We start from the raw sequence: 14,075 nt of genomic DNA on the forward strand, positions 1-14,075 counted from the left end.
CAGACTTCACTCCCTTGTCAGATGGGTGAAAATATAAGTAGTTGCACCCTACTTCTGTAATTTCCCATTCGATTTTTTGTCCGACACCAGGAAAGCACGGAGAATACCGTAAAGACAATAACCTTGATATGAACGAGTTACATTCTGAGCAACCTTCCATATCTTGAATTGTTTGTAAGTTAGTCTTCACGTATATTCAAGTACAATAAAGTACTGTAAGTTTTCATCCTAAAGCACAATACATTACTGTTCACTATATACAAAATGAACTTACCGGTGGCAAAGGGGAGCACTCCAAAAACAAATTCAATTAAAGATCATGTGAGTTGAGCGTACGTAAGTAGGGTAGTGTCAGTTGTCTGCACAGTGTATTATGCAGATTTATATTCATGTGCAAGATTATATTTGAAAATGTAATGACCTTTTGAGCTTTTAAATATACATGCAGCAGTTTTACACAGTCCCAAAAACCCGACTACTCCAAAAGCTGGTGTACTATGTCAATTTTTTTTTTATACATTGTAGGATGCAACACATATAAATATAGTAAAAGAAACAATGGGATTTTGAGCATTTAATTCATGGTGAATTACATAAGCAACTGTCTTTATATACAACTAAAATTCAATAAATAATATTTAAGCTGAGAACTATAATACAAGAGTATATACAATCAATTTTATGTTTGCAATATACTATCTATATTTCAGTATACATAACTTAGAACTCTGGATACAAGGGCATTACGTATAAGATGCTTATTTATGAAAACACAAACAATTTACAATTTTCAATGACAATACTAAAACATTCAATAACAAATATCATAAAATATACATGGAAACGAAAAGTGAAGTGGAAATAGATTTTATTCTAAAATGGTACAGTATAGTGAAGTGTAAGTACATCTGTAATTAATACAAAAATAAATACTAATGTCTAGAATTTACTGTTTCATACATAGGTTATGCAATATAATCCCTCACTGGCTAATGTGAATAACTCAGTTCCCTCAACTTTATAGTATTCACTTTAAATTGTAAAGAATAGTAACAGAATTTGTAGGTACATATTAATATATTGGGATATTGTAACATAGTATACATAGTACATATACCTTATATCTTACAACTTTTGCACCGGGGAAAAAATGCACGAAATTTTGGATGAACCAAAGAAATAATCTTGAAGAAACAAACATTTCCTCAAAGTCCAACAATACCTTATCAATTAAACTGTTTTTAATTTTTTTTTTTTTTTTTTTTTTTTTGTTTAAATGTTCTGGAAAGCATTTTGTTTGAATACACTACAGTATGTGAATTCTAACCCTCTGATATGTTTTCCTGTATTCAGTTACCCTGGATGCTTCCGTTCATTTCGATGCTGTTATCCATGTGTCATCTTAATTTTGCATCGTGTTTTCTAAAGTACTGTAATGAATTTACGTATTCAACTGGGTTAATTAAAAAGCAATTTGCTATCATATTAATAAACTGACTTTTTTTTCAATCAATTCTAACAAAACAAAAAAATAAGCTAATCAAAGACATAGACGAGAGGCCAAATAATAAGCGCATGGGAACCGAAAAATAGTGGTAAAATAAGAAGTGATGTGACACCTTGAAATTGATGTATATACTGAGGGACTTGGCATAAGAATCAACATTTAAAGGGGGCAATTATGGAAAAGAAGTCTTTAAACCCTGAACTCCGTCCAAAAGACATCCACTGATATTCAATACAAGAAGAGCAAAGATGATGATTGTGGAAAAATGAAATTTGAATCTCTACATAAAAGGATTTATTCTTGATTAAAAAATAGGTTTATTTAATATGTCTACTGCAACCCCTTCAAAACGTTATAACTGGGTACACTGAAAATGCCAAAGATAAACTTTCTTTTTTTTTCTGGCTGACCAAAACGTGTTATGTCGGCAAGTGGGAAAGTGAGAGAAGAAGCACCATGTTGAGCTAGCTTTAGAAGACATAAAAGATCTTTTAATTTTGAGACAGGACTGCATAATCCACACAGCAGGAATGGTAATTTACAGAGACAATAGGGAAGATCCTGAAGAGGTGTAACTATCTAATGCTAATACGTACATATTGTACTCAGTTGGTAGGAAGACTGCAATAAAAATAAGAAGGTTGCAGATATTATTATTATTCAGGTGATTAATACTAATCAGATAAAACAGGCCTGGAGGAGTAAACTTGATATCTAATCTGCCAAAGAACATTGGTGCTCATTTGAAAGAAATTACATATGACCTGGACAAAATATTATGATGTGAAGGGGTAGGGAGCAGCTTGGTCAGAAAAAGAGTATAGGTGTAAAATTAGGACAAGGACCTGCAAGATGGTTCAGAAAATCATCAAAAGGAGCACAGACAAAGATCTATACTATACGAACAAGAAAGTAAAGGAGAATTGTTTCATGTCACCACACAAAAGGGATAATTATGAAGATGGTATGAAGGTGAGATTATAAAGATAACGAAAGAAATGACAAAATTCAGAGTAGTGCTCTCATTTCCTTGAATTATTGTCATTTCCTTTTACAAATGCCTGTTGTTACAAATGTTAAAAATCCATCTTCACAGCCACCAGGCAAATTTGAATTCTACTCCAAAACTCTTAACTAATTCATTTAATGATCATGACCTTAGAATGCGTATAAAGGAGTTTGATAACTCCAAAGTTTAAATACTGAAAGTACTGGAATGAGAGTGGCAGTACCAATTACTATTGTTCTTGGTTATAAAATCATACTAGCTATTTTTACACCTAAACTGAATTTTGCCCCAGAAATATTTTCCTGACTAAGACTCTATTGAGAGGAGTTTAATTATATGAGAAACACTCCACTAACATATATGACTGGCTTCTCTCTTCCACGAGATATTCTCTCTTCCACGAGATATTCTCTCTTCCACAAGATTATATGTGGATTTTGAGCAGGTCCTAATGAAATGATTACTTTGGTACAAAATATAAGAACTGTAAATGACTTCAATCCTATATAAGTTTTCATATGTATTCTAAGATGAAACTTCTATGATATTCATTACAAGTCTAAGGCTTCTTTTCCATATGACACCTCATGTGTGCTTTAAGATGACAGGAGAGAGAAAAACTACTTGGACATTTGGCACAAACGAAAGCCTTCTCTCCAGTGTGAATCTGCTTATGCCTTTTGAGATGACTCGAGTGAGAAAAACTACACGGACATTCTGTGCACGAGTACGGCTTTTCTCCCGTATGAATTCTCATATGGGCCTTAAGATGACACACTTGGGAAAAACTACTTTGACACTCAGCGCAAGTAAATGGTTTCAACCCAGTGTGAGTTCTCATGTGTATTTTGAGAGTATCTGAACGAGAAAAAGTACCTGAACATTCAGGGCAAATAAATAGCTTCTCTCTTGTAGGTGAATTCTCTCCTGTATGAATTCTTATGTGCTTCCTGAGACTATGCAACTGAGTAAAACTTTTTTGACAGTCACTGCAAGTGTAAGGCTTCTCTCCTGTATGAGTTCTCATATGGGTTTTGAGAACATTTTTTAAAGCAAAGCTTTTTTGACACTCGGGACAAGTGAACTCTTTCTCTCCAGTGTGAGTTTTTAAGTGTATTTTCAGACTATTTAAATAAGAATATCTATTAGGACATTCAGGACAAGCATAAGGTTTTTTCTCTCCAGTATGAGTTCTCATGTGCCTTTTGAAACTATCTGAATGAGCAAAACTACTGGAACATTCAGAGCAATTGTACGGTTTCTCTCCAGTGTGAGTTCTCATGTGGACCTTGAGACTTCTTTTGAAACTGAACGTATTTTGACACACAGAGCAAGTGTAAGGTCTCTCTCCAGTATGAGTTCTCATGTGTTTTTTTCGCTGACTCGAGCTGATAAAACTTCTCTGACATTCACAACAAGTGTATGGTTTCTCCCCAGTGTGACTTCTCATGTGAATTTTTAGATTACTTGAATATGCAAAAGTTTTCAAACATACAGTGCAACTGAGCGGCCTCTCTCCTGTATGGCTTCTCATGTGTCTTCTGAGAATGCATGATCGGAAAAAACTTTTTTGACATTCGGAGCAAGTAAATAATTTCTTTTCCTTTTCTTTATGAGACTTTACATGGATATTCAGATTATTCAAGCGAGTAAAAGTACGCTGACATTCGGGGCAAGTGAATGGTCTCTCTCCAGCATGATTACTCTTCCGGGTTCCCATTTGATCTGAGGGAGAATAACTGCTCTGGTATTCATCATGCGTTACTGGCTCCCCTTCCATATTAGTGTTCAATGAAAACATCTCCACATTTTTGCAACTATTCTCATCAGTTTCATAAGGGAATTTTTCACAGAAAATCTTTTCACAAGATTCAAAAGGGGTGACAGATTCCTCAGTGACTGCTGTGTATAACTGTACATTTCTTTCTCCAATTATTTTCTTTCCACTTTCTTCATCACAACTCACACAGTCTTCCTCACTCTTTAGAGAATAGCAGTAGTCACCGTGAAATTCATCACTGCTAATAAATTCTGGCTCTTCCTTGACTTCTACAGAAGGCTCTAAAAACAAAGAGCTATCAACTGTCATCTCAGTTACATCCCCTTCTAAATTTTCTTTTTGTTGTTTGACTGTAGGCAATGTTGAGCTTTCAGCTGCCATTTTCAGACCACTTGAAGAGTATTATGCTGAATTCTTGTTAGCTTTTTTATCAAAACTGGACACCACTGAAGAAAACCTTCATATAATATAACTGCCAATCTGAGATGAAGCAATTACGCAAACCAAACCACTATGCTTTCACACCAGAAACCTGTTTCAGATGTCATTTCCTTCTGTTTGGGATACTCTGAAAAATGAAATTAAAAGAATCAGAGTAAAAACATGTTGTGAATCTCTCATAACAAACAGTAAATCAGAAGCTTTAAATACAATTTCAGTGTCCCACAGCATAAAAGCTCACTTGACTTTGTTGAGTATCCTTTGAGGAAAAACAAATTAGATCTGAATGTTGGCAGTCATTTTTTCAGAGCTAAATTAATCTTGGTTTTCATTGGATTACCTTAACCATTCCAAACAAAGCTGGTACACCATTCACCCATAAGCTCAAGTGGCCAGTGATAAGCAAATGCCTAATCAACACATCTCTTTAATACAGTGAAAAAAGAAAAGCTAAACATGAAAATAGTACTAAAGGTAAGGAAATGGTGAAACAAACAAATGACCTGTTTGGCAAGATACATTATGCTTGAACGCTCAAAGTACTAACCCATGGTGAGCACATGGTAATACTGCATCAAGAATTAAGAGGTAAAAAAAAAAAATATATACAATTAATAGACAAGTGAAATGAACTTGAAACACAGGGATTGGAACAGATTGAAATGTACAGGATTATTGGTGGACTCGGTTAATGGCAATCCAGTTTTATGGGGTTTCTCTAGCGCCATAATGCACCAAGTTCTGGTTATCAGCACCGATAACTGAGTTATTGCCCCGACACATACTTAAAAGAGGTGCCATTAACCAATTATCAGCACCAAAATCTGGTTATCGGCACCATAAATCGCTGAATTTTGGTTAATGGCAATTTTTGCTTCATCATTGAGCCAGTCAAAACGGAATCCCCACCGATAACCGGGGACTGCCTGTATATGAAGTAAATTGCTGTTTACATAGGATGGGCTCTTGCAAAGTACATATTATGTTTGTGTCAAAACGAGCGTATAATGATGATAATATGTACAGTGCAAATGAACTTCATTCTCCCTTCATGAGATCTCTTGTGTATTTTACATTTATTTACATGCTCTCACAAGTAAGACTTCACAAGTGCATACTGAGACGGCTCTACTGATACAATTACTTTGGTCCCTAGTGCAGACAGTAAGAAGAATCTCCCCAGTATGGCTTTTCATGTGTACGTATTCTTAGGCTATCTGAACTATCAAAACTTCTTGGACATTCTTCTCTGTGGTATGACACCTCATGTGTGCCGTGAGATGACGGGAGAGAGAAAAACTACTCGGACATTCAGTGCAAACATAAGGCTTCTCTCCGGTGTGAATTTGCATATGCCTTTTGAGATGACTCACATGAGAAAATCTGCAAGGACATTCAGAGCATGAGAATGGCTTTTCTCCTGTATGAGTTCTCATATGAATTTTGAGGTAACTCAACTGTGCAAAACTACTTTGACATTCAAGACAAGTGTATGGTTTTTCTCCAGTGTGAGTTTTCAAGTGTCTTTTGAGACTATCTGCACGGGAAAAAGTACCTGAACATTTGGTGCAACTAAACAGCTTCTCTCTTGTATGTGACTTCTCTCTAGTTGGTGAATTCTCTCCAGTATGAATTTTCATGTGTTTCCTGAGACTATTTAACTGAGAAAAACTTTTTTGACAGTCACTACAAGTGTAAGGTTTCTCTCCTGTATGAGTTCTCATATGGGTTTTGAGAACATTTTTTAAAGCAAAGCTTTTTTGACACTCGGGACAAGTGAACTCTTTCTCTCCAGTGTGAGTTTTTAAGTGTATTTTCAGACTATTTAAATAAGAATATCTATTAGGACACACAGAACAAACATAAGGTTTCTCCTCTCCAGTGTGAGTTCTCATGTGCCTATTCAAACTATCTGAATGTGCAAACCTACTTGGACACTCAGAGCAACTGTACGGTTTCTCTCCAGTATGAGTTCTCATGTGGACCTTGAGACTTCCTTTGCAACTAAAACTATTTTGACACACAGAGCAAGTGACAAGTCTCTTTCCCTTATGGTTTCTCAAGTGAGTTCCCGGCTGATCGGAAGGAGAGAAACTACTTTGGCATTCATCATAAGTTCCAGGCTCTCCTTCCTTATTAGCATTCGGTGATAACATTTCTGCATTTTTGCTATTATTCTCATCAGTTTCATACGGGAATTTCTCACAGAAAATTTTTTCACGAGACATAAATGGGTCATCAGCATCTTCTGTGATTACTGTATGCAACTGTACATTTCCTTCTCCAATCATTTTCTTTTCCTTCTCTTCATCACAACTCTCAGAGTCTTCCTCCCTCTTTATAGACTGGCATGAATAATTACCATCAAATTCATCACACCCAATAAATTCTGGCTCTTCCTTTATATCTACAGAAGGCTCTAAAAACAAAGACCCATCAACTTTTATTTCAGTGAATCCCTCTTCTAAATTTTCATTTTGTTGTCCAGATATTGGCAAGGTTGAGGATTCAGCTGCCATTTTCAGTTCACTTTCAACATACAGTACTGAATCCTAGCTAGCTTTTCTGTTAGAATGTCAGCTTATTCCAAAAAAATTCAAAACTGAACACAATTGAAATGCACCTTCATATAAGTGAAGCAGCAATTATGCAAACCAAACTTGCAACCACTATGTTTTCATACCACAAACCTGTATTCAACATTACTTTCTGTGTACAATATTTAAACAGGTAGACTTCCTACTTCAAATATCCTTACTAAAACATTTCCTCACACCAAAATAGTATTTAATATAGCACACATACTGTATAAGAAACCCATATACTACATTAACACACAATACTGTATTTCAAAAGACCCGTTATAGCTTTTCAAAAATATGAAAAATAATTTTCAAACTTTTAACATACCATGTAAGTTTGTAATGTCACTCCTACAAAATTAACTGTATGCTAATTTTAATATCCGATGCAAGGTGGCAGATTGGAAAATCCTGTATTCTTCTTGATGATAAAACTAACAATAACAAATCTCAAGTTTCCATTACATTACATCAGGAATTTGATGTCATGTCCTTCTGTTTTGGATACTCTGAAAAAAAACAAAATAAAAAAATCAGAGTAAAAACATGCCTGGAATCACACTTCCCATAACTACAGTAAATCAGAAGCTTCAAACAGTTCAGTGTCCCACTGCATATGAGCTCACTTTGGCTCTATGTTAAGTACCCTTTGGAAAAAACACATTACATCTCATTGTTGAACTACACAATCACTTTCTCACCAAATCTAAATTACTCTTAGACTTCCATGTGGGATTGACTTATGTATCCCAAATAAAGCTGGTAGACCATTCCACCAAAAGCTTTTTCCTTTTATTACAAAACACACTATCCTCTCATTTCTTCTAGTACTATTATGCAACCAACTCAACACTTCTAATAAGCAGCCAGTGTGTCGACATTATCAGAGGAAGGATAAGAACAGCATTTTTAACCCACTTCTACGTTGCAACAAAAGAGAATGGTGACAATTATTATTCTTAATGGCCATATATTATTATGGAAAAAGGCAATACATTTCCATTCCAACTACCTCACAGTAAAATACTAAATGTGACAAAGACGAAACAATTAACTGAAGGAACAAATTAATAAATACAGTTAAATGCTAATCTAAAAAGTAAAATTTGCATACAAACCTATTCCTTTACCTTGGCTTAATTTGTGAATTGCATGAATTCCTTGACACCATAATCCACAGTAGAAGAACTGGAGCCAGAGGGCCTAGCAGGTAGGCAAAAGGTCCCTCTGAGTTACCAGAGTTAACTGAATTACTCTGTGTTGGCTGGGCCAGCTGCAAAGGGTTGAGAGGTGAGAAGAGACCATTAGTTTCAGTTTTGGGTTTGTATATGGCTTTTCAATAAATTATTTTTGTTTATTCATGCACCCAGTAACTTAAACTTAGCTGTATTACTATTTATGAGGACAGGCACTAACTGGCTGCCTTGCTGATCAAGGGTATAGTGACCTGAAGGCACCAAGGGTGTTCTCAGGATAGCAATGCATAACAAAACCCGAGATTACCTTTAGACATGGGTCAAGAGTTGGACTGTAAACCTACAAGAAACTGAATTTTGATTAGAAATGAAGACAGGTAGTAGGGTAAACAACTGAGTGGTGACATAGTGGACATCTCTCTTAGAGCACGGCCACTTCCCAAAAAAGCGCTTGAATTATGCCCTTACGTGTTTTGTAATTTAGAAGAAAACACTTACTTCGAGACGAGCGTAGAGGTCTCAGTGTGCTGACTGGATGGGCCACAACTCTTGACTGATGCTCATGGCAGCGAATTCAAGAACTTTTTCGGGAAGGTGACCGCTTCCTGGAGAAGTGGCCACTCAGTCACTGACCCTACACAATATTTGAAGGGCATAACTGAGGTACAACTCAGTAACAGTAGAACTTGAGACAGTAAAAGTGATCAAGCAGGATACTGCTGATGCAGAAATTTCTCTACCACTAGAGTGCCTCTGGAAAACTGCCAATAAAGAAAACGGTAGATCTAAGCCGGTTGCTGGGCTTAAATAAAACAAATTCAAGCAAAATCTCTAATAGGCCAAGCCTGCATCTGTGGTTAAGTTAGGTGGAGGTCAAAGGATGGGCCATGCCCCAGCTTTGTAAGAGAGTAGGCCCCCTACATTAGGTTATGCTCAATCATCCTGTTATTTTATTCACTAATTTCTCTAATCAAGTCTCGTTTTCCCACTGTAAAAAACCACATGGTACAGGGGTGGACCATGTACGATCAACGTGAACAACCCCCCAAAAAGTACATAATAACGCGTCCTGACATCGGAGATGGGCATCAGTCGCGACTTGTTAGTGAGAAACGGAGCTAAATACCTCTACTCCAGTGTCAGGGCGCGTTATAATGTACTTTTCTTGGGGTTGTACACATTGATCGTACATGGTCCACCCCTGTACCATGCGGTTTTTTACCCTATAAGGTAATGTCAAAAAGGTTCCAAGTTCCTTAATAAACAACCTACGGCAACTTATCAGAACTACCTATATTCATCACAACTTTCACAACGTTTTCTTACCTTTAAACACGAGCGATTAACGTTGGTAACAAATATCAATGATGTTATATATTGATAGCCTACAGAATGTTAGTCCTTGGTTTGCAAATACAAAAGATAACACAATGGATGACTGGAATTCTGTCTATGGTTCTGACTTCTGACGTCATAGAGAGTCAGTAGTTGTTATTACGGAGTCCATCTTTGAAACAGCTCCCCTACACGTTCTAGTTCGCCTGTTCTGATATACTTGGTAAAGTTTACTTTTTCTGCAGAATCACTTTCTTTAATACCTGCTTTAGATAGACATGTGATTTGGAAGATATTCGCATTTAATTCGTCTTTAATATTCAGGCATACAGTATACTACGAATATACAGTTAATGGTACCACACTATGGTGGACAAAGTACAGCAAGATGTTTCCTAGATTTTTACTTGCTTCGTCTCACTGCCCTGTTTGGTCTATTCGTTTTTTTACCGTCTTCCATTATCTATTCCTAACGTTTTCTAATCCAGTTCTTTTTATATCAATAATACTTCTATAGTGTTGTCATTCCATGTTTCTTCTCTAATACTCTTAAATCTTAAAAAAATATAGTGTTGTCATTCCATGTTTCTTCTCTAATACTCTTAAATCTTAAAAAAAAAATAACTGCTCATTTATTTACCTTTCCCAATATTTTTTTTTATCTGAGTTATGATTTTATTTGTTTTTCTTTAAGCTGTTGTCTTCTAATATAAACGACTATTCATTTTACTGCTGGTTATAGTTTTCAAAGCATTGTTTTATGTACTGACTTTTTTATTTACTTCTTGTCTGGTTTAACTTAACTATCATTTCCATAACAAAACAGTTACAAATGTTCACCCTTTAAAACATTATTACCTAGCTACACCTTTTATCCATCATGAAGTCTACTATATGTTCTGCTTTGATATGGGACCTATTGATATGGGGTCTTTTCAATTGTTATCAAAAGCTACTACCCAAGATACTAATAGTAATTCTTAGTTGTTTAGTTTTTTCATCTTGATGCTCTCTATGAGTTATCTTTCACATCATATAATCAGTGTCATAGATTAAATATTAATATACCAACACTTCAACTGAGGGGATGTAGCCTTCATATGAAAATATGACTTATTTTTCCTTCCTTCACTTGTTAGGTAAAATTGCTTCATTGTAAGTTCAGTAACGTGTTTTAAAAATGAAGCATGTTTGCTGTGCTTTCGATAGGAATACAATTTCAGCCGAAGGCCAATCGCTGAGACCTATGAGGTCATTCAACACTGAAACGAAAACTGAAAGTAAAAGGTTACAAAAGGTGTAACAAGAGGAAAACCTTGTAGAAGATGAAAGCATGTGATTGGAGGTACAGTAAAGTGAATGTAAGGAGTTGCAGCTAGGAGCCAAAGGGATGCCGCACAGAACCTCAATAATGCCTACAGTGCATTATTAGTGATTTATTTAGGAATTGATTCATCATCATCCTCTAATATCTTTGCACAACTGTTGTAAGAGTGATTGGAACTGTGAAATGTTTTCGTTTTTGTTGTGGACACGAGTGTGGCAGTGTGGCCAGTCCCTTGTTTTGTTTTCCTTTCACTTTGAGTGTGGTAGCGCTGCCCTGAATCTTTCGTCTGCAATTTGGTAACACTAAAAGACACATTTAAGAATCACGAATGCTCTCGTGTGAGGAGGACGTCAACCGGTCCATTCTTCATTTTGGCTATTTTACCAAATTAATAATGCAAATTATTATCTATCCCTTGCAAGGGATCTAGTCCAGGAGTTCTGAAGACTAGGTAAATTAACCAGGTCCAGGAGACTAGGCCAGGGAGAAATTTGGCATGATGTAATGAGTAATAAAGAAAAAAGCTAAGTATCAGGAATTTTCTTCGATACCCCTAAAATGGAAATCAGCACTTCAATTACCTCCCACTGAGAAGACATCATCTGGCCTCATCAGTAATAAGACCCATACACACAAGGAATATCATGTAATAGCAGGTAGGACAGGCCTACCCTAATTCCCAGGCAGCGTAAAGGTCAGTCTTCATACCCACCGTGTCAACTATGAAACAGTACCATTCTCCGACCCCTGTCTCCAGGCAAGAAGACTGACAACAGCGTATATGTATACTAATAGTATTATTCTTATTCCCGTATATCGTAATGTCATGGTGAGGGAAAAATCTTTGCCCGTGACAAGGGCACTACAGTACCAATCTACATTGGCTTTCGATATGATTTACAATATTTTTGTTCTTCAGCAGCCCTGCAGAACTATATTATTTTTATATGACTGCTTAAGTAATTACAATAACTATACCCTAGCATAAGGGTCTTGGTCTCCTACGCACACTTTCTTACACAAACTCAGAAAATTGAGATCCCAAACTTAACATTTGCTGGTACTGAAAATTTTACTTTCACATAACACAGGTCTGACCTCAGTGTTGGTTTGCATTCTAGATTTCAATCATGTGAGCTTCAATTCAAAATATCATCTTTATTAATATATAAGTTAACCAAATCACTTAGTAAATATTCTCATTGGAGAGATCCTGGGGGTTTGTTCTCGATGACACAGACCTTATTTAATATACTGGAACTCCTTCAAAATTCAGTGATTGTATGAACTGGAAATATTGATGTGTCTCTGACAAAATTTCATTCAAAGATTTGTTTCTAATTCTTGATTATGTTGTGAACTCAAAGTTAGGCAATCACTACAGATATGTTTGAATTGAATTGAGTTGAATATATAATTTAGGCCAGTGGCCAAGCACTGGGACCAACGACGTCATCCAGCACTTAAATGGAACACGGCAGTAAAAGTTTGAAAGGTGTAACAGGAAAAAAAAAAAAAACTCGCAGTTGCACTACGAATCGATTGTTATGAGAGGGTGGCAAGTAAGATGGAAGAAAGAAAATATGAAAAGAGGTACAGTAAAAGGAACAAAAGAGGTCGCAGCCTGGGGCCGAAAGACACACCAAAGAACCTTACGAAATGCCAAGAGGCATGAGGTGCACTGACAGCATTAACTGGGGTAAGATGAGTGGGACCAATATAATAATAGGACACTATAATGTAAATGCGTCACTCTTTTTGGAGTGAAGAAAACTACAGACCAACAACTGCTTTGAAAGTTAAAAGTTCGTCAGTGTTAAAGTTCCTGGGTTTCAGTTCTCCACCACTTCAATAGGTACTCAGGCAAACAGCATTCAGGTTTATCCAACTCCCCACTACAGCTCCCCCACACTGTAGCATTATCATTATCATATTATTATTTGTTTAAGCAGCCATTTCTGACTAAGTCCAATCGGCTGCTTAATGCAGACAAAATCTGTTGAATATGTTATATTAAATAGAATATATTTATAAAGTCAATTAGTTTAAAAAGATAAATAAATAAATAGATAAAATATTACACTTATAAAAAACAAAATGTGTATGAATAACATTATCTATATATATTTCAATAGATCTGTATCTGTTAAAAATCAACAAATCCTACAAACATTTGAGTCATCATCTCCCAGAATGTACTGCATTCTAGGAAATGATCCAAAGTATTTGTGTCTAGTATGTGAATATTTAGAGCATTCAATTAAAATGTGTTTCACGGTTATTCTGGTTTGACAGGTATCACATTCTGAAGGAGGTTGGTTAGACATAAGAAAGCCATGGGTTAACCTTGTGTGGGCACTACGCAGCTCACACAGCGACTGTGGCAGTAACTGGCTGTGATACATAGCCGTGATTTCAAATCGTCCTAAGGAAAGCACAAACCCTCAACATCCAATTAGAATGCCAATACACTAACCACTATATCAGTAACTAACTTATCTGCTTTTATTTATTACAGTCTAAATCATTATTTCACAATTCCTGCAATTTACTAAATATGTATGATGGGTTTGGGAATAGTTATGAATCACCATCAGAAACACGTATAGGTATGTATGTATTTGATCCAATTATAGCGACTGCATCTTTGGCTACCAAATTAGGTGAATATTCCGTGAATAATGGGTAAGCTGTATACAATCCATATAAAATCCATGAATAGGGGAGTCTGCAAATCATGAGTCCGAAAATAAGTGAGTCTGCGAATTGCAAGTCGACTGAATACTCATAAGGTGGCATGTTTTTAATATTAACAACTGAACATGTATTGCAGCCACTCTGCTGTGAAAAGGGGCATTCTTGGGTAATGAAAACTGGCTTATTTCATTAGATATTTCA

At 36.0% G+C, this 14,075-nt stretch overlaps 3 protein-coding genes across 3 annotated transcripts in view; all 3 read right to left on the reverse strand.

Moving 5' to 3' along the window:
• Positions 1-10,150, reverse strand: part of LOC135203478 (oocyte zinc finger protein XlCOF22-like) — a 52,596-nt gene extending 42,446 nt beyond the window's left edge. The window contains exons 1-3 of the mRNA XM_064233201.1: positions 9,842-10,150; positions 8,450-8,592; positions 5,949-7,828 (exon numbers count right to left, since the gene is read on the reverse strand). Coding sequence (XP_064089271.1) covers positions 5,949-7,256 — 1,308 coding nt within the window. The 5' untranslated portion in view covers positions 7,257-7,828; positions 8,450-8,592; positions 9,842-10,150. The remainder of the gene's footprint in view (positions 1-5,948; positions 7,829-8,449; positions 8,593-9,841) is intronic.
• Positions 1-14,075, reverse strand: part of LOC135203804 (gastrula zinc finger protein xLCGF3.1-like) — a 124,415-nt gene that overhangs the window by 94,249 nt on the left and 16,091 nt on the right. The window lies entirely within an intron of this gene.
• LOC135203802 (gastrula zinc finger protein XlCGF57.1-like) lies at positions 570-5,945 on the reverse strand. The gene has a single exon (XM_064233773.1). It carries the CDS (start codon positions 4,675-4,677, stop codon positions 3,076-3,078), a length of 1,602 nt encoding a protein of 533 aa, XP_064089843.1. The 5' UTR covers positions 4,678-5,945; the 3' UTR covers positions 570-3,075.

This window comes from Macrobrachium nipponense, chromosome 36 (genome assembly GCF_015104395.2).
Source record: "Macrobrachium nipponense isolate FS-2020 chromosome 36, ASM1510439v2, whole genome shotgun sequence".
In the NCBI taxonomy this organism is placed as follows: Eukaryota; Metazoa; Arthropoda; class Malacostraca; order Decapoda; family Palaemonidae; genus Macrobrachium; species Macrobrachium nipponense.

What these genes read in the sequence shown, in the direction of transcription:
- LOC135203802 (XM_064233773.1), bottom strand. Translation starts at nt 4,677, where the DNA reads ATGGCAGCTGAAAGCTCAACATTGCCTACAGTCAAACAACAAAAAGAA.